This window comes from Orcinus orca, chromosome 16, assembly GCF_937001465.1.
Source record: "Orcinus orca chromosome 16, mOrcOrc1.1, whole genome shotgun sequence".
NCBI lineage: Eukaryota > Metazoa > Chordata > Mammalia > Artiodactyla > Delphinidae > Orcinus > Orcinus orca.
This window is the reverse complement of record NC_064574.1, coordinates 83,130,647-83,151,630: the sequence shown is the minus strand read 5'-3', so window position 1 is coordinate 83,151,630 and position 20,984 is coordinate 83,130,647. Positions and strand designations below refer to the sequence as shown.

Here is a 20,984-nt window from a genome sequence, read left to right as displayed (position 1 = left end):
TAAGAATAACAGTTACAGGACTTCCCTGGTGGCGCAGTGGTTAAGACTCCACACTCCCAATACAGGGGGCCTGGGTTTGAGCCCTGGTCCGGGAAGATCCCACATGCTGCGGAGCAACTAAGCCTGTGCGCCACAACTACTGAGCTTGCGCTCTAGAGCCCACGAGCCACAACTACTGAGCCCGCATGCTACAACTACTGAAGCCCGCGTGCCTAGAGCCTGTGATCTGCGAAAAACACAAGCCACTGCAATGAGAAGTCCGCACACCACAACAAAGAGTAGCCCCCACTCACCACAACTAGAGAAAGCCCGTGCGCAGCAACGAAGAACCAACGCAGCCATAAATAAATACATTAATTAATTAATTAAAAAAAAAGTTTTGGGACACAGCTAAAGCAGTGTTGCAAGGGAAATTTACAGTAATACCAATATCAGAAGCAAAAACAAGGATATCAACCCTGCAGACATCAAAAGGATAACAAGGGAATACTATAAATAACTTCACACACATAAATTTGACAACTTTGGAAAAATGGACCAATTCCTCAAAAGAAGTGAACTACCACAACCCACCCAATATAAAATAATTGCAATAGCGCTATACTTATTAAGGAAATTAAATTTGCAATTTTAAAACTCCCAGAATAGAAATCTCCAGGCCAAGATAGTTTCCCTGATGGATTCTACACTAAATAAGAATTTACATCAATTCTACACAATCTCTTCCGAAAAACAGGAGTTAACATATCCCAAATTCATTTTATAAAGCTAGTATTACGCTGATACCAAAACCACACAAAGGTGGTACAAAAACAGAAGATTAAAGAGCGACATATCTCATGAACACATGTAAAAATCCTTAACAAAAATTCAGCAAAATATAAAAATAAACATCATGACCAAACGGAGTTTATTCCAGAGATACAAAGATGACTCAGTACTGGAAAATCTACCAGTGTAATCCACTATATTAATAAGCTGAAGAAGAAATTCACATGATCATATCAATTTGACACAGAAAAAGCTATTGACAAAAATCAACACTCATTCAAGATAAAAAGCGGGAATCAGTAAAACAGAAATAGAAGAGGAAAAAAAAAAAAGAAATAGAGGGGAACTTCCTTGACTTGATAAAAAGGAAAAACCTACAGCTAACATGAAACTGAATGCTTTTCCCCTAAGATCAGAAATGAGGCAAGGACGTCAGCTCTGAGCACTCTTATTCAACATATTGCTGGAAGTTCTAGCCAGTGAAATAAGGCAAGAAAAGGGAATAAAGGACACAGATCAGTAAGGAGTAAGTAAAAATGTCCCTATCTGCATATGACATGATTCTCTACATAGAAAAATACAAGGACTCCCAAAAGAAAAAAAAAAGCCTAGAAATATTAAGTGAAGTCAGTAAGGTCAATATACAAAAATCAAATGTATTTTTATATACCAGCAATAAAAATGTGAACACCAAAATTAAAAATATAATGATGCTTATAATTCCTCAAAAAATAAAAGGATTAGGTGTAGATCTAACAAAACAAAACATGCTGATTAACTACACAACACTGATGAAACAAAGTAAAGAAGATCTAAGTAAATGGAGAGACACACCACATCCACAGACTGGAAATGTCAGCATAGTAGAGACGTTAATTCTCCCCAAACTGAGATACAGGTTTAACAAAATTTCTATCAAAATCCCAACAAGATTTTTTTGTACATATAGACAAGATTATTCTGTAATTTATATGGAAAGACAAGGGAACCAGAATAGAAAAAAACAATTTGGAAAAAGAATAAGTGGATGGACTCACTCTACCTGATATCAAGATTTATTACATAGCTACAATAACAAAGACCAACCGTGTTGTGGGACAGATACATACCTTAACAGAACAGAATAGGGGACCCAGAGATAGACCCACACAAATACACCCAAGTGATTTTTTTACAAAAGTGCAAAAGCAATTAATGAAGGAAAGATAGCCTTTTAAACATATGGTGCTAGAGCAACTGGACATCCACAGACAGAAAAACTAAACCTCATGCTATACAAAAATTAACGTAAAATGGATCACATACCTAAATGTAAAACTATAGAACTTGTAGGAAAAAAAATCGGAGAAAATCTTTAGGATCAAAGGCTATGCAAAGAGATCTTATACTTGACAGCAAAAGCACAATCCATAAAAGGAAAAATTGGACTTCACCAAAATTTAAAACTTTTGCTCTGTGAAAGACCCTGTTAAGGGGATGAAAAGACAAGCTTCAAACTGGCAGGAAATGTTGGAAATATACATCCGAAAAAGACCTAATATCTAGAATATATAAAGAACAAAACAACAATATAAAAACAAAGAACACAATAGAAAATGAACAAAAGACACAAAGAGATATTTTCCAAAGGGGATATATACAGATGGTAAATAAACACGTGGAGAGAAGTTCAAGACCTTTAGGCATTAGGGAAATGCAAATTAAAACTACAATGAGATATCATTATACTCATCATTACCGTATGGCTAAAATGAAAAATAGTGAAACACCAAATGCTGGCAACAATGCAGAGCCACTGGAGCGCAATACACTGCTGGTGGGAACGTAAACTGGTCAGCCACTCTGGAAAACTACCTGGCAATTTCTTACCAAACTAAACACGCAACTACCTTATGACCCAGCAACTGTAGTTCTGGGCATTTATTCCAGAGAAATAAAGACTTGTGTTCACACATATGCTCTACACACTAATGTTTACAGCAGCTCTATTCATAATATCCAGAAACTGGAAACAACCCAGATGTCCTTTAATGGGTGAGCGGTTAAACAAATTGTGGTCCATCCATACCATGGAATACTAGTCAGCAATAAAAAGGAACAAATTATTAATATACACAACAAAGTGAATGAATATCCAGAGACTTATGTGGAGTGAAAAAGCCAATCCCTACTATACAATTCAACATATGTAACATTCTTGAAATGACAAAATAATAGAAGTGATAACTAGTAGTTGCCAGGGATTAAGGAGGAGGTGGGGACACGAGGGAAGTGGGCTTGGCTATAAAAGGGAAACATGATCCTTAGTGATGGAAATGTTCTGTACCTTGACTGTATCGATATCAATATCCTGGCTGTGAGACTGAACTACAGTGTCACCACTGGGGGAAACTGGGTAAGGGTACATAGGAGGCCTCTGTGTGATTTCTTACAACTGCAAGTAAATCTAAAATTACCTCAAAATAAAGTTTAGCTTCAAAAAAAGGCAAAATAAAAATATTTCAGACCAAGAATAAAAAACAAACAAATAAATAAAACAAAACCCAAAAAACAGAGTTTGGGGGCTTCCCTGGTGGCGCAGTGTTTAAGAATCCACCTGCCAATGCAGGGGACACGGGTTCGACCCCTGGTACAGGAAGATCCCACATGCCGTGGAGCAACTAAGCCCAGGCGCCACAACTACTGAGCCTGCGCTCTAGAGCCCATGAGCCACAACTACTGAGCCTGTGTGCCACAACTACTGAAGCCCACGCACCTAGAGCCCATGCTCCGTAACAAGAGAGGCCATCACAATGAGAAGCCCGTGCACCACAAGGAAGAGTAGCCCCTGCTCGCCGCAACTAAAGCCCGCACCCAGCAATGAAGACCCAACGCAGCCAAAAATAAATAAATAAATAAATTTATTAAGAAAACCAACCAACCAAACAAACAAAAAAAACAGTTTGTCACCAGCAAGAAAAGTTAAGGGAATTCCTCCAGGCATATGAAAAAATACCAGATGGATGTCTGGATCTACACAAAGGAATTAAAAGCAGTGGAAATGATAAAAGAGTAAGTAAATATAAAAGACTGGTAAAGAAACCTTAACAAACTACTTAAAACTTTTAAATTTTATTTAAAGCAAAATAATACAATATATTATGTGGATACAAATTAAGTAAAAATAAAACGTGTGACAACAATAGCACAAATGCCTAGAGAGAGACCATGAAAGTATACTGTCATAAAGTCCTTATACTACACAAGAAATGTAATAGTATCTCAATGCAAGCTATGGTAAGTTAAAAATGTATCCTAAACCCTAAAGCAACCACTAAAAAGAGAAAACAAAGTTAGAGAAAATATGCCAATAAAGGAGAGGAAATATAAAATTACTCATTCCAAAAGAAAGCAGAAAACGATGAAAAAGGGAACAAAGAATACAGGACAATTAGAAAACAAATAGCAAGATGGTAAATGTAAAACCAATCATATCAATACTCTCATTAAATATAAATGATTTATATTTTAAAAGGCAGAGACTGTAAGACTGGATTAAAAAACAAGAACAAACTATAGGCTGTTTACAAGAAATCCACTTTAAATATAAACACAAATAGGTTAAAAGTTAAAAGATGGAAAAAGACATACCATGCTAACATTAATAAGAAAACTGGAGTGGCTCTATTTCAGACAAAGCAGATTTCAGAGTAAAGCATACTATTTGGGATAAAGAGGGTCATTTCATAAGTTATAAATAGGTCAGTTCACCAAGAGGTCATAATAACCTTAAGTGACAGAGTTTAACAATACATGAAGCAAAACTGATAGAACAGAATGAAGAAACAAATTCAAAAATTTCTTTTATTTCAACATACCTCTCTCAAAATTTGATAGAACAAGTAGACAGAAAAGCAGTAAAAGGACATAAAAGACAACCTCAACAACATTATCAAGTAACTAAACATAATCAGCATTTATAGAAACTCCAACCAACACAGCAGAATACACATCCTTATTAAGTACACGTGGAATATTTAACAAGCTAGACCACGTTCTGGTGCATAAAACAAGTCTCAAGTTTCAAAGGATTCAAACAATAAAAGTATCTTCTCTGACCACAATGGAATTAAAGTAGTAATCAGTAACAGGACAATTTCCGAAAAACCCCCAATCATCTCGCAACTAAAAACACGCCTCTAAGTAATCATAAGGGCATCAATCAAGTAACTGTATTTAAAAAACTACTAGAATTAAGGAGCTGAGCAAAGTTGTAGGATACAAGATCAATAAACAAAGTTCAACTGCATTTCTATATTCTCACAATGAACAATCAAAAATCGAAATTCAAAAACTATTACCATTTATAATAGCTTTCAAAAATATGAAATACTTAGGGATAAAGCGGATTAAAAAATGTACAGATTGTACTTGTATACTGAAAACTATGCAACACAGCTAAGAAAAACTGAAGATAACCTAAATAAATACCTAGTTTGTGGGTCAGAAGACAATACTGTTTGGATGTCATTCGTCCCAAACTGATGTACAGATTCAACACAATCCTAATCAAAATCTCAGGAAGCTTTTTTGTAGAAATTGACAAACTGATTTCAAAATTCATTTGGAAATGCAAAGGACCAAGAATGGCCAAAACAACTTTGAAAAAGGAGAACAAAGTTGGAAAAGTTACCTGACTTCAAAACTTTTAAATATATAGAAACAAGGCACTGTGCTATGGTGTCAAGACAGATAGTGGATCAGTGTAACAAAACAGAGTCCAGAAATAGATCCATATGTATATGATCAATTGATTTTTGTTGCTGCTGCTGTTGTTGTTTTTGCGGTACGCGGGCCTCTCACTGCTGCGCCTCTCCCGTTGCAGAGCACAGGCTCCCGACGCGCAGGCCCAGCAGCCATGGCTCACGGGTCTAGCCGCTTCGCGGCACGTGGGATCTTCCCGGACCGGGGCACAAACCCGCACCCCCTGCATCGGCAGGCGGACTCCCAACCACTGCGCCACCAGGGAAGCCCTGATCAATTGATTTTTGACAAAGGTACAAAAACAATTCAGTAGAGAAAGGGCTATCTTTTGAACAAATAGTGCTGGAACAACTGGATATCCATATTGAAAAACATGAACTTTAATCCATTCTTCACACCACAAATAAAAATTAACTCAAAATGTATCACTGACCTAAATATAAAAACTAAAAGTATAAAACTGCTAAAAAATAAAGGGAAAATCTTTGCAACCTCTCGTTAGGCAGATTTCTTAAATACAACACCTAAAGCACAGATGATAACAATGGAAAAATAATGAAGTAGTATTCTTCAAAACTAAAAACATGCTCTTTGAAAGACAGTGTGAGGAGACTATTTTCTCCAGATTGGGAAACATTTGCAAATTACATATCTGATAAAGGGCTTCTATCCAGAATACATAAAGAACTCTCAAAACTCAACGATAAGAAAACTACGCAATTTTAAATCAGGCAAAAGATATGAGCAGGCGCCTGAGCAAAGCAAATACACAGATGGCAAAGAACCATATGGAGAGATGTTCAACATCATTATTCATTACAGAAATGCAAATTAAAACCACAGTAAGATACTATTATACTACACACATATTAGAGTGGCTAAAATTGGAAAGACTGACCACGCCAAGTATTAGGGGAGATAGGGAACAAATGGAAGTTTCATTCACTGCTGGTGGAAATGTAAAATATCACAATCCCTTTGGGAGACAGTTTGGAAGTAACTTAAAGTTAAGCGCACACATACTATAGGACCAAGCCATTCCTCTCCTAGATATTTACCCACAAGAAATGAAAACATGTCCTTACAAAGACTTCAAGGTAGCTTAATTTGTTGTTTTGTTTTGTTTTGTGTTTTGGCTGCGTTGGGTCTTCGTTGCTGCGTGCAGGCTTTCTCTAGTTGTGGCGAGTGGGGGCTACTCGTCGTTGCGGTGCATGGGCTTCTCATTGTGGTGGCTTCTCTTGTTGCAGAGCACTAGGCACGCGGGCTTTGGCAGTTGCAGCACATGGGCTCGGTAGTTGTGGCTCATGGACTCTAGAGCGCAGACTCAGTAGTTGTGACGCACAGGCTTAGCTGCTCCATGGCATGCGGGATCTTCCCAGACCAGGGATTGAACCGGTGTCCCCTGCATTGGCAGGTAGATTCTTAACCACTGCGCCATCAGGGAAGTCCTCATAGTAGCTTAATTTGTGATGGCCCAAAATGGGAAATCACCCAAATGTCCATCAATAGGTGAATGGAGAATCAAACTGTGGTACATCTATCCATACAATGGAATACTACTCAGCAATAAAAATTAACTATTGATACATGCAACAACATGGAATAATGCTGAAATAACTGTGCTGAGTGAAAGGAGCCAGGCAATATAAAAATATATACTGCGTAATTCCACATAGAAGACATTCTAGAAAATACAAACTAATCGGTAGCAAACAGAAAGCGTATCAGGGGCTGCCTGGGGTGGAGGGGATGAGGGACAGGAAAGGGCGGGAGGGGCTGATTTCAAAGGAGCACTGAGACTCTTTAGGGGGCAATGAGTATGTCCATGATGTAGACTGTGGGGATCGTTTCATGGGTATACACAAATGTCAAAATGCATCAAATTGTGTATTTTAAACATGCAATTTATTGTTTATCAACAACACCTCAATAAAGCTGAGAAAACAGAGAGAAAGAGAAAACTACCAATGGCCTATAAAAGACAGGCACCTAATTCTGGATACCCCGAGTGTCTGCATTTTTGTCTCCATCCTCTCTCTCTCTGTCCAGGTGCCAGTGCTGGGTTTTCATCCACATCCTACTTTCATTAAGTGCAAAAGTGATAGGAAAGCTGTCTGTGAGGAATGAATTATGGACTTAAAAAGGAAGAAAATGAGGGCAAACAGAATCTTCCTTCTGTAATTTGAAACCCTGGCATAAGAAACACCTCTTGATGGTGAGATTCTAGGTGATTTTCTTTTGGTTACCTTAAAATTTTCTGTACTTTCCAAATTCTTTAAAACCATAATTTTGCTCTTTGGGGGAATAAAGTTTTAAAAGAGTGAGTCTAAATTCTCCATTAAGTAAAAAACTATTTGGGAATTCCCTGGTGGTCCAGTGGTTAGGACACGACACCTTCACTGCCGAGGGCCCAGGTTCAATCCCCGGTCGGGGGACTTCCCTGGTGGTCCAGTGGCTAAGGCTCCACGCTCCCAGTGCAGGGGGCCCCGTTTGATCCCAGGTCAGGGAACTAGATCCCACATGCATGCTGCAACTAAGAGTTCGCATGCTTCAACTAAAGATCCCACATGCCACAACTAAAGAACCCGCACGCCGCAATGAAGATCAAAGATCCCGCGTGCTGCAATGAAGACTCGGCACAGCCAAATAAATAAATAAATAAATAAATAAATAAATAAATCCCTGGTGGGGGAACTAAGATCCCACAAGCCACAAAAAAAAAAAACAAAAAAGTAAAGGGCTATTCAAAAAGAAACCAAGGGGCTTTTTTTTCACCCTAATAATGAAGGACCAGCACCCTAACATACACACACACACATTAATGTAGATCAAAGAACAGGGAGATTTCACTTATCAAGGGTGAAGAGTATGTACAACACTATATGCAGAAGGTCAAAACCTCAAAAAACGGGTATGTTCTAAATTCTGAATTTCACTAGTTGACCACGGAGTTGGCTCTCACCTAATTAAAGACATAACGTGTGTTAACTAACTTCCTGCCCTCTGGGTTGAAAACCGAGCTCTCACACACTAAAGGGAAAGTCCTGCATGAATTTCCAGGAGGTGAGGACCAGTGACAAGAGGCTCCTCTCCGTTAATGCTTAAAGCCTGTAAATGAATCAAGCGTTCAACACAGGATGGATGCCAGGAGAAGTGGGATTCTTAGCCCTGCTTGTCCCAAGCTGTTGACAGTAGACATTTATGTCACATTTTTTAGTCACATTTTTTAGCAAGTGCAGAAAGCCAGCAGGGGCTTCAGAAATGCCAAATGCTGATAAAATATGTTTCTTTTAAAATAATTCTACAGGTCAAATTATGTGCAAAATGTTTTTTATGCGACCTGAATGTAAATCTTTGTCTTCCTCCATGATTTCTAAAAGAAGAAACCAACTCCTTAGTGATGATCAAATTCTTGGCTTAAAGCTTCACTTTCATTTCAGAGAAAAAAAATGAAAGTAGGTTAGCATACCATAACACTATACACATAAAATAATACAGAACACTTACATGTCTTGGAGTGTTCGTGTGATAGCATGTAGTTGGCAAGTGGTGGTGTATAAGTTAAACACTGCAGCGCTGCGTTGGCAAAACAGGTATTGCCCAAATTCTGGAGCCCAGCTCCTACTCTATGAGTTTGCTGCCACTTAAGACAAATCTTCTCAGATGGGAAAAGAATTTTTTCTGGAGGAGCAATGCCATCACCTAGAGCTAGAAAAATAAACAAATATTTAAAAAGAAAGCTTTGTATACTTCCGAAGCTGAATAAATAGCAACACATCAAACCTGAATCTGATCAAGATTCTTATGACCAGCTAACCAGAAATACAGGGGAGAAAGGGACATTTTAAAAGAAAGAGCCCAGAATGTGGGAAACTCTATATGATTTGGTTTCTTTGATAAACAAACTGCAAGGACAAAAAAAGCGGGGGGCAGCATATAACAGATTAAAAAAAACTTAAAAGATATTCACCAAATGCAAAGCATAGACCTTGTTTGGAGGTTGATTTCAACAGCCAACTGTTAAAAAAAATTATACAACAACCAGGGAAATCTGCACATTGACTGGATTTTTAATATAAAAAGCTTTTAATTTTCAGACATGATTTCTTTAAATATACACACTGAACTATTTATAGATGAAGTATAAAGTCCTGGATTTGCTTTAAAATGATGGGGAGTGGGGAGAGGAGTAAGTGGGTGGAGGTATAATTGGCCAGGAGCTGATAAACATCAAAGCTGGCTGAGGGGCACGTGAGACTTCATTACAATTATTCTCTCTTCTGCACCTACTTAAAATTTTTCATTAAAATAATTTTAAAAATAAACAAAGTACAACACAGTAAAAGTGCAGGAAAGTCGATTCCCTGTAATATGTGCTGAGGATGCTCATGTTCTGTACCCCCAGCAGCACGTCATCCTCACCATCATCTCACCTCCTCAGTCCTCACTAGCTGTCGGATACTCTCAATTCTAAAGGTTGGTAGTGATGTCATCCCAAATTTACCAGCAGGGAAACAGGCTGTTAGGCATCACTATACATACTCATAAGTATAGTCTACATGGTCTAAAAATTTCTTATCTATTTTTAAAACTTACAAACAGATTGCTAATGATACTCAGGCGAGGCTCAAAAACAATTTATTTAGGAAAGGTCAAAAATCATCCACAGCAAGACTGTTTTTTCAAAAGTTCAGCAGTTCCTCAGTACTACCAAAGATTGAGATGCCCAATAGATGGTTCTCTACTTTAATAGCAATATTGAGTGTTTAAGCATGCAAAAAGGCAGGCTTCAGCTTCCCGAAGAAGGGAGATCAAAATCAGGAAAGGAGAAATGGATGTTCAAAGAGCGTGACAAGGGCCCCCAAAAGGGCCAGGTGGGGTGATACAAACTAAATCCTGAGGAAGAGAGAGGAGCCCCAGCAAGGTGACAGGAGGCTGGAGTCTGTGAGAGGATGTCCTGTGGGAATGCCCTGCTTATAAAGATCTTTAAACCCCTCTGTATAACATTCAGTTACGTTGTTTGATTTGTGATGTAAATGTCCCGTCACCCAAAACACCTTCAGCAAATCCTACCACCCACCTCCACATCACAATATCACACGCACTAGGAAGACTCAAAACAAAAAACAACGTGAGAGCCAAATTATTCTAGACCAAACAATGTTCTGTGTGGGAACTAATCTCTTAAGGTTTCAAAGCTTCCAAATCCGAAAGTCTCAGGAGTACCAACTAAAGTGTCAATGTCTTACTTATCAGCATGGGTTTTAACAAATATAACCACATTAACCTGGCTTTATACATAATGTAACATTTACAGGATCTGCTCGCTTTCAAAGAGCTTTATTTCTACAGACGATTTTAACTGGCAAAAACTAAACAAACAAAAACAAAGTTGGGTGGAGCTCATTTGTCAAAAGGCAACCATTTTTAAAAACATTAAAAAAAATCTTTAAATTTTTAAAAGGTAGACATTTACTTAGGGCACTATAGTTAACGGACAAGTTAATGAAATGCTTACCCATCTCAATTCTCACCAAAACAAAGTTTATCCTTCAAAAAATTAGGAATTCAACTACAAATAAATTCATAGTAACTAAAAATAATCTTACCTTGCTATGATACATATGTTAATCATGAACAAGCAGCAGAGGAAAATGAAGCCTGTCAAATAATGTAACTCTGCTGGCCATTCAGGTGGCAGTGTATCTTGCAAAATAAGCCCCTCTCTGAAACTACCAACCCACTGACAGCATTTATACAGGAGTTTCTTGTAGTGATTCTTCTAGAAAGTAGTACCTTGATCCTTTGGTGGTGATGGTTTTGATTTTTCAGGTACAGGTGAACTTGAATAAACTACAGCACCAGGTACTGGTCCTAAAGAAAGCGCGTGACTTGAAACATCATTTAATGAAGACACAGTACCCCAGCTGGCAGAACCTGCCTCCATGTCTCCAGGTGAGACTGCCTCAGAACTGCCAGGCTGGTTCTGACAGGTTGATGGGTCTGAAGATTCTGAAGCTTTGTCACCTGTGGTCATTGTTCACCTCTGTAAAAGATGAGAAAAGCATACATTTGTTTCATAAGGTAAGAAGAGTAATCTACTTATTCTACCATTAGATCTTTGAAAACAATTAAAAACGGCTAGGTTAATTTTCCAACAAATCACCCCAATACAAAAGCAACACTATTTTTTAACTTTGTAATAATTTCCTTGGGATATTTACTGTTGTGCTAATCTGAACATGCCAACAATTTTTAATTATAAAATCTTCAATGAAGTATTTGATTAGATCTTGTCATTCTATTTCATGCCCTCTGAAAATCTGATATTTCGTTTTATAATCAGGTATCTCAATTTCCAACTCTATACATTCACAAAGTACCTATATTTTTTCTCTCCCTTGCTTAAACCTAGAATGTGAAATGCACTAACACATTTGGCTCAATTTTCAATTCATATATAATTCCTCAAGGAAAAGTCTCAACTACATGAAAAGAAAATCTAGCTTTAATTTGAAGCTTAAAGTCCAAAATGACATTGTTTGAAATATATTACTTTTTTTAATATAGGAAGTCTCACTTTTGAAACACATTTTGAAGAGGCTCATTTATTTCGCATATATGATTTTTTAAAATGAAGTCCATAAGGCATTACTTACATCAAACTGGAACACAAATACATGTTATAAAAGTACTTAATTATAATTTTCTCTCTGAACCCTATTAAAATCTTAGGGCCACCACTAACTGAGCACTTTCTATGTGCTAGGCATTGTGTCACCCACTGAACACACACTAACTTACTTAATTTTCATAATGACCTATGAAAGACTGGACAGAATCCACTGGGTCTACGAAATGGAGCAACTATTACCCAAACTAGTCACTACTGGGAAAAGGTCCCAAGCCCAACATTCCCGGCTGGGCTCTACCAAACTCCACAACACAGCACTTTAGGAACGTTTCCCATATTGTCTAGCGGCAACCAAATCTAGCAGAGGCCACTGCTCTGCAGACGATCTTCCAGGCGGCCCCGAGTGCCTCCGGCCCAGCATCCCGACACCCGGACTCTGGACACTGGCCGCCCTAGGAGCCTCTCCGTGCCCCTGGTCCTGTCCTGTCTTCTCTCTCCAGGCTCTGCACATGCTGTTCTTTCCCCAAACTTTCTCCACCCTTCCACCTCCAGCCAGTGAACACCTTCTCCGTTTAGAATTCATTTCCTCTGGGACACTTTCCTTGATAGTCCCCTCCCCCAAGACAGTCTGAGAACCCCTCCTGGAGGCTCTGGTGGCACCCTGGGCACCCTCGGGCTGATTTCCAGATTTCCACCTTAGCGCTCACAGCCATCCTGCCTGCGGCTCTCCATCATGTTCTTGTTTACATGCCCTGACCTGGCACAAGGAAAGCTCTCCACACATGTGTTGAACAAATGAATCAGTTGTGAAGACAGGACGTAACCAGTGTTTGCTCCTAGCACCAATTTTCGCTGACTGTTTTATATAAAGTATCTCATTTAATCCTTAAAAATTCTGAAGTAGGAATAGCCTTTAAAACTTGTTTTAAAAAATATTCAGCACAGTAAAATAATTACCCATGTACGTGACACTTCAACAAATGTTACGATGCACTGTCTACTCACAATAAGGTTTGTTTAAAAGCCTCAATTCTGTTCTGATTTTAAATTAAAGATTTAAATTAAGATTATCACCCCCCAAAAAAGTACAAACTTAAATATTTTTGGAATCTTACGTAGAAATAGAGAAGAAGATGTTAATTAGATCTCAACAAAAAGAAAAACTGAACTGAAATTTTAAGTCAATCTAGGTAAAACACAGGACCTTTATTCAGGAAGAAAGCCTGAGCCATATTAGCCAAATAAAGTTTATACTTTCCTCATCTGACAGTCAAAAGAAATTACAAAACAGTGTGGAGGCAAGAATAAGACAACAAGGGGAAAAGAAGTAGAGGAGGAGGAAAAGGAAGAAGAAAGCCAAAACAGTGACGATTAAGCCAGCCTTATTTACAGTAATGTTAAATAGCAAAAACCTTGATTTTCTGGGATAAACATCCCTTCAGGACAATCATTAACAAATGACTAAATAAAACCATTTTACTTGCTCCAGTTGCCTTTGGGGGGATCGCGGGGTGGGGGGGAACAACTCTTTAATTAAGGAAAAAAACCCAAGGAAAACATACAACGGAGTCATTGATAACCACATAGCATTATAATTTGGGAAAACCAACAACATCCATTCTCCTTCAGATGCATATTCAGCCAATGACTTCTTACCCTGAAACCATCAGGTATTAAGCTGGAGAAAACCTTTCTGGAAGCCAAACAATGTTGCGTAGGGCTCAGGATTCAGATGTTACATGTTCTTTACTCTCAGTAAAGCTTCTAAACATTACTGAAATAAATCTCAGGACTTTTAAGCAACTACTTCAATGAAAAGTTTAAATTTCTCTCAACACCTCCTGATGATAGACAAACAAAAAGTTACAAAAGCATGTTTGAAAAAAACTGAGTACAAAAATCAAGGTTGGATGTGTGTGGAGGAATGAGACAAAGTGACTTCTCAATTGTTTCCATTAAGTGTACCTGCTTTAATTACAATGTTTTACTTGAAAGTCTTAAAATGCTGTCCCTTATATGGTATTTCTCCCTTGTGGTGACCAAATGCTAGAATACATTATTCTTTTTCATTTTTAAAAGAATAAGCATATGGCTATTTGAACATTATGGCACTCCACATACATTGTGGTAAAAATATAAATACATGCAAAAAGAAACTGTTATACCTGTACTTCTTAATAAACAATGTAACCCACATTCTTGTTGCATTTCCATTTGAAAACTCACAAGCTTTAAAAAGACAACCTGGATTTTACTTATTTGTAAGGAAACAAATCACTTTGCTTTAAACTTTTACCAAAAAAACTCTGTAGACTTAATTCAATGATACAGAAAAGAAGTGAAACTGACCCTAGATACAAATAAGTGAAACCGATTATTCACAACACCGATACACTTTGAATGAATAATACAATCAGAAGAGGAGAATTATGTTTCAAATGTACAAGTTAAAATTTGAGACTCCACTAAAACGTACAAGAACCTAAAATACTGCTGTTTTAGGGGCTAACTAGTTTTTCAACCAGTTTTACTGTTATTTGAGTGTATTTACTTTAAATAACCAACGTGTTTTCCCATAAACAAGTAAGCCCTAAGGCCTCCCGTAATATAAAAGAGCTATTCCACAAAAGTAATCTCAATTGCATTCAATACAGCGAGGTTAAAGTCCTAGATGGTAAAACTTCTGTCCCATCAAATCTTCATCTCAAACATCTGAAACTGACCGCCCTTTCCCCCCCACGCCCCCGCCTCAGGTAAGTTGGGTCTTCCTGCCCCGAAGATAAAGAACAGGACCAGGGCACACGCGCTTTGGGGGACGCGACGCCGGGCCGGCCGGCCCCTCCTCTCCTCCCGAGGGTGCCCGCTCCGCCCGGCGGCAGGCGTGGGGAACTCGGACACCCGGTGGACTAGCCAGGTGGACGGCCCCGCGAGGACGGACCGGCGCGGCGGGCGGGCCGGCGGGACGCCCGGGTGGGAAAGTTTGTCTCTTTGGGGGGCGCAGTGGGGGCAGGGAGGCGAGCCGGGGCTCCGAGGGGCGGGAGGTGGCAGCCACGCGGGGGGCGGTGGGCGGCCCGGGGACTACGGGCGGCTCAGCGGCCGGCACACGCCCACCCCGGGCAGACCCATGCGGGCCTGGCCGCCCCGGAGCAGCCAGCCGGGCCCAGCCCCCGGGCCGAGAGGGGCGGGCTGGGCCGGGTGGGGGTGGGAGGGCAGTGTCCATGGGCAACCAGGGGGGTCCGGCCTCCCCGCGCAGCCCGGCGATCTGGGAGCCCGGCCGCCGCGGCCGTTGCGGCCGCCGCCCCCTCCCCAGCGGCCAGGCCCGGCCGGCGGTGGCGGCACTGCCACCGGCGCGGCGGGGTCCCGGGCGGCCCGCCGCTGCGGAGGGGGCGGCGGGCGAGGGGCCGCGCCAGCCCCCGGCGGGCCGCGCCGGCAGAGGGGCGGCCAGGGCAGCTGCGGCCGAGGCGAGCGGGGCGCTCCGCGGGCCCCACGCCGGCCAGCGGCGGGCAGGAAAGAGGCGGGAGCTTACCTGACCCGGCTCGGCGCTCGCTCCATCCCCCTCGGCGGCCGCCGCCGCCGCCGCCGCCGCCGCCGCCGCCGCACACAGCCCAGCCGCCCGGCGGGGGACAATGACGTGCCTCCATCCGGGCACCGCCGCCGCCGCCTCCGGGTCAGCGCCGCGCCCGCAGCGCCCCGCCGGGCCGCCAGGGGGCGCGCCAAGGCCGCGCCCGCACGCGCCGCCGCCCAGGGGCCGTCGCACAAGAGGCGCAGCGCGCAGCTAAGTAGCCGGGCTAGCGCGGGAGGGGCCATCGCCAAAGCGCCGCGGGCGCAGGCTGGCCCGCGCGTCACTGGAGCGCTGGTCGGCCGCGGAAGGAGCGCGCTGATTGGTGGAGCCGAGCTGTACGGCGCGGGCGGGTGAGGTCTTTCCCCAGCGGCCCTCGGCGGCCGCGACGGGAGGGCCGAGACAGCCCTGCGGCGTGTGCGCTCAGTCCGGCCCGCGCGGGTGCACGGCCCACGCGGGACACCTGGCCCCCCCAAATGCACACGGCTCCGGGAGACGCCCCTCGGCCTAGAGACCCGGACTTGAAGAACACCGGACCCAGCGGTGCTCCAGCGCGCCATCAGACTTCGACAACTGTTACTGGAAGCGGAGAAACCCGGCTCCAGAAAAGGCAGACCCCCGCCTATCCCGTCAAGATCTCATCTCAGATCCGAGTATTGCTCTTGGAACGGAGGGCCAGACCATACTTCCGGAGCAAGACCGGCTCTTGCTCCGGAGGGCCAGATCCATATTTCCAGCCGCTTATTGGATGTCTCCACCGCGAGGTCGAGCAGAAAACGAATTGATTGATCGTGGCATCTCCCCTCCACCACGACCCTGCTCCTCTCTGTGGGGTTCCCTGCTTTGATTAGGGACGTGGCACTCTCCCGCACTGACCGAGTCCTCCCTCTGTCTCTCTTCTCTCTCCTTCCCTGACCTAACCCCTTACACCAGGTCACACCCACCCGACCTACCCACGGGCTGTAATCCCCGCCCTCCCGGGGCAACCTTCCTAGTCTCGCCCCTCGCCTTCCCACAGTCTCCTTACCGTCACTCCACTCTCTTTCAGCTTCCACGCTGCGGCCAGGATGATCTTTCAAAGACACAGGTCAGATGTGGGTCCCCTCCGAAGAGCTTTTAGCTACTTTCTTGGCCCACGGAAAAGTCTCATCTCCTTTACCTGGCATTGAAGGCCTACAGTTCTCTCTCCTCTTTTGTGTCCCAGCCATAACCTCCTTTTTCCTACAAACACCCCACTCCTGCTTCTGCTTATAGAAATCCTGCCTGTGTCTGTTCTTCCATGAGGCCGCCATCGGAATCTTATTGCTCCCCCTATGTCTTTTAAAGTAGTGCTAATTTCACTATTATGGAAAGAAATCACTGAAGTGATGAAATAGCTGTTGTGCGTTTGGAGCAGAACACTGAAGTTGTCTGAGAAAACCAAAAAGGAAAAGGTGAATTCCAAACCTCCAAAATTCAGTACCCACTTTTGGGATTAACACCACAATTTACTTCCTGATGAAGAATGGTTATGAAATTTCACCTGCACGGTCCTGGCAACACTAATAAGAGACTTGGAAGAACAGAATAGCCATAGGGATGGATCCAGTAATTTGCTTGCCTTTTCCAAATGACTTGCAGGTGATTAAATACAGAACAAGAAGGAATTAAAGAGTCAAATGCCTAACAGTCACCTGAGCTTTGTGGTTATTTCAAAATGCTTCCTTTGGAAGTCACATGAGAAGTTTGGCTTCTAATATCAGTTTCCATTTCATATCCTATTGACAAACTGCCCCTGCAATTAACGTCTTAATACAGTAGAGTAGGAAAAGAGATTTAAAAAAAAAAAAAAATCCCTTGGCATTCTCTCCAGAACAGAATTTTTTGGAGGGGAGGGGTTGTTACACAGCCCTCTGCTCCTTCCTCCGTGCTTTGAAAGCAAACATAGAGGCCCTTTTCCTCTAAAGAATTTTGGGGCCACTTCAGTGCAAACTCATGACATAAATAGAGTAGTTAACAAAGGACGTTAGGAAGTCCCTGCCTTCAAACAGCTGGGTCTTTGGCTTTTGCCCCAGAAATTCGTTTTCCTCCAGACCAGAGGAAACCAAAGTGAACGCTGTTGGGAGAAGATTTCACTCTGCCTCTGTTCTTACAAGCTGTGGGACCTATGCTAATTACTTAGCCAGTTGCCTTGACCAAAACTGTCTTTAGGCGAGAGGTAAACTGACGCCAAGTGCGCCACCTCCCAAGCCAGGTGATCACACGATCAAAGAGCAGAAGGTGTCAAAGAGGAATAAATTAGATTTTTCAAGGCCCTCCAGATAATGAGGGAGCCGGTGGTGGGCTCTGTTAATGCCCCAACTAGATCCGCTTTGCTGGCTGACTCATGAATTCCCTTCCCAGCTGTTATGTATGTTAGTCGCTAGTAACCTACAGCTGTCCCCTTCTGACAACTGTTCTTGGCTGGTGGGGAGCTGCCTTCTGGGGAGGCTAAGCCCACCTACCCTCCCCCCTTTCAGTCTATACCAATGGCTCCCCAACGCAAGGGTTCAGAAAGACCTTGCCTCGATTAGTGACCAGTCTTGCGATGCAGTTTACATTCCAGAGCCAATGGAATCAGAAGGAAGCTCATCTCCCACTGAGACGACATCCTTGCCTAACTCTTCCCTGCCCTCTCCCTCCCTTCATTCCCTTTAAAACTCCCTCGATGTATCCTATGCATCTGAATTCTGTCTCAAGCCCTGCTTCTCGGTGGTCCAGCTTAGAGAGTCGGTACCGGGAATGGTCCTAAGAAGCAGAGTCTAAGGATAGGATTTCAAGTGGTAGCTGGGATGCTGACAGCTGTGTGATGACCCTCACCTTGGGGGAGCTGGGTGGGAGAGAGGTAGATGGGGCTGCATTGGCTTAGGCAATCTCTCTGGTGATTGAGGATGTGGGGGAAATAGTAATTTTTTAAACTGAAATTAGGTGGTCACTGATGCTTTAAAGAGGGAAAATGACTGCCTCTGGTCAATCCGTCATCAATATACAGCAAAGCCCGTGGACCTGCTTAGGAGCCTGTTGTAACCATCACCTGCAGTCAGACAGCAGACCGTTCGTTCCGAGGACCAGGCTCAGGCTCACTTAAAATGAGCTGATCTTTAGAAATGGTCAACTCCTCAGCCATGGTTAATCCCCAACACCATAGTCTGGGCTCTGAGAAGGAACTAGGGATGAGAACCAAACAGTGGTAGAACTTCAGACTCCTCTGAACCTTTGGGGCCTGTAGAAGTGGCCAACTCCCACCCTCCAATCTGAAGACTATGCAGAAGCTTCAAATGAGGCAGTTACCCTACAAGACAATGCATTTTCCAGGATCTGCCCCATAGCCGCTAGACCAATCACTAAAATTAGGCCTCAGGGACTTCCCTGGTGGTCCAGTAGTTAAGACTCTAAGCTTCCAACGCAGGGGGAGCGGGTTCAATCCCTGGTTGGGGAACTGAGATCCTACATGCCCTGCGGCACAGCCTAAATAAATAAATAAAATTTTTAAATAAAATAAAATTAGGCCTCAGTATGGCCTACCTGGGGAAGTGTTGCAGGCTTGCTAAGGGAGGAATGGAATGAGCTTGCAGGACCATGCTAATATATACTAGCAGGAACTTTAAATAAGCCTCAAAGTGGATCCCAATGGGCTAGATCAAGGGGCGGGAGTGGGGTTAAGGAAGGGTTTGTAGATGTGGGCTCGCTCTCCCATAATATAGGTCTAACACTTTGTCAAGGGCCCTGAGTGGACTGCTTCTGATACACCATATGGATGGTACTTGGCAAGAGAAGTGAGACACATTAAGTGAAGTCAAGATAATATGACTTCCATGGTAGATGAAGGAAGAGCTCAACAGGCTCAGGGAAGTGAACCTGTTAGAACGGATGCTCCTAGCGGAATATATTTCATAAGAAGACCCGGAGGACACTCTGTTTACCGAGGCCATGAGAGGTGGGGGCACCACCAGCTTTGCTGAGAAACTCGGTGACGCCCAGTGGGATGTGTAGGCCAGGGCCGACCATAGGGGATGCTGTTACAGAACTGGGCTCTCTAGTAATGGGATCCTGGAGTGACAGAGGCTGGGTGGCAGCACTTACCCATTCGAAGCAATGTGGGCATGATTGCTATAGAGGGAAGCAGGGTCAGAATGACAGATAGGGGCACCTGACTTGCAGGGATCCATGGAGATGGCTGATAGGACATGGGACTAGATAGATAGGCGGTCAACAAAGGCATAATATATGTAATCAAATACATATATGCGTGTGTGTGTGTGTGTATATATATATATATATATATATAAATATATATATATATATATAAAATCTGGATTGCAGAAGACTGAAGTCAGCTGACCCAGTGGAAAGTCACAATCTCCTTCCCAGCTTCCCCACCTGAGCCAGTTCTCAGATCCAAAACACCCATTCAGTAAAAGAGAAGCCGGATCCACAGCAAATGTACACAGCCGTGATTTTCCAAATCCTTCCCAAAGAGACCTCTGACCATTTAATTTACTCGGGGAGCCGTACACTGGGTTACAAAGAGCAATACTCAGGTATTTCCAGGCTACTGGATACAGAGTCCAAGTTAATGCAGACAGATGGGGACTTAAAGCACCCACAGGGATCCTTTTTGGCTAAGGGAGTAAGATCACCTTATTTGGGAAAGTAAAGAGGAAAGGCGGAATAGATATGCTCACCCAAAAGAAGTCGCTATTCATTTGGGACTTGCCATTCCACGGTTGCCAGGACCCTATTAAGTGAGGTTATAATCCTGATGACATCACAATGGTTGACTGGTAACCAGTCAACCATTGTACACATTATACTAAGCACCTTATTAGTTATCTTCTATAATATAAATATCTGTTTACTGGTCCATGCAATTGAGAGAGTATCTTCTAACTCCCCACCTTATAGATGAGAAATTTCTACCTCTCCCCATCTCATTACTTCCAAACATGTATGGCCATACCACTGATTCTATTAAGGTTTATAGCACTTACCTCCTGTTGGGCAACCATAATCATTTATGTAACAGGATGATTGATAAAGGTAGCTAGGAGGGACATCCTCTGAGGTTACTGATCTCTCTCCCATAACTGAGAGGTGACTTTGAAGTCCATGTGGATATTGGTGGGAAGGCTTCATATTGGGGGGCTTAGTGATGGGGGAGGTAAAGGAGAGACTGGGTAGGCATTTGTGCACACACACAGACACACACACCTAGATGTACACAGACGCACGCCTACACTGCCCAAAAGAGGGAGCCTT

The 20,984-nt window shown here is 42.7% G+C and overlaps 1 protein-coding gene across 5 annotated transcripts in view; it reads right to left on the bottom strand.

Annotated features, from left to right (window-relative positions):
* The window catches only part of USP42 (ubiquitin specific peptidase 42), a 35,815-nt gene extending 20,012 nt beyond the window's left edge, over positions 1–15,803 (bottom strand). For 4 of the 5 annotated variants that reach the window (XR_007472203.1, XM_004268936.3, XM_049699438.1 and 1 more), the window contains exons 1-3: positions 15,675–15,803; positions 11,311–11,560; positions 9,022–9,222 (exon numbers count right to left, since the gene is read on the bottom strand). Coding sequence is in view for 3 of the 5 variants with exons in the window: in XM_004268936.3 (XP_004268984.1) it covers positions 9,022–9,222; positions 11,311–11,551 (442 nt within the window). In the remaining 2 variants the exon portion in view is untranslated. Of the gene's footprint in view, positions 1–9,021; positions 9,223–11,310; positions 11,561–13,804; positions 15,101–15,674 lie in introns of those variants that run through there. The other variant, XR_007472204.1, reaches the window with a different exon arrangement.
* Between the last annotated feature and the right edge of the window lie 5,181 nt (positions 15,804–20,984).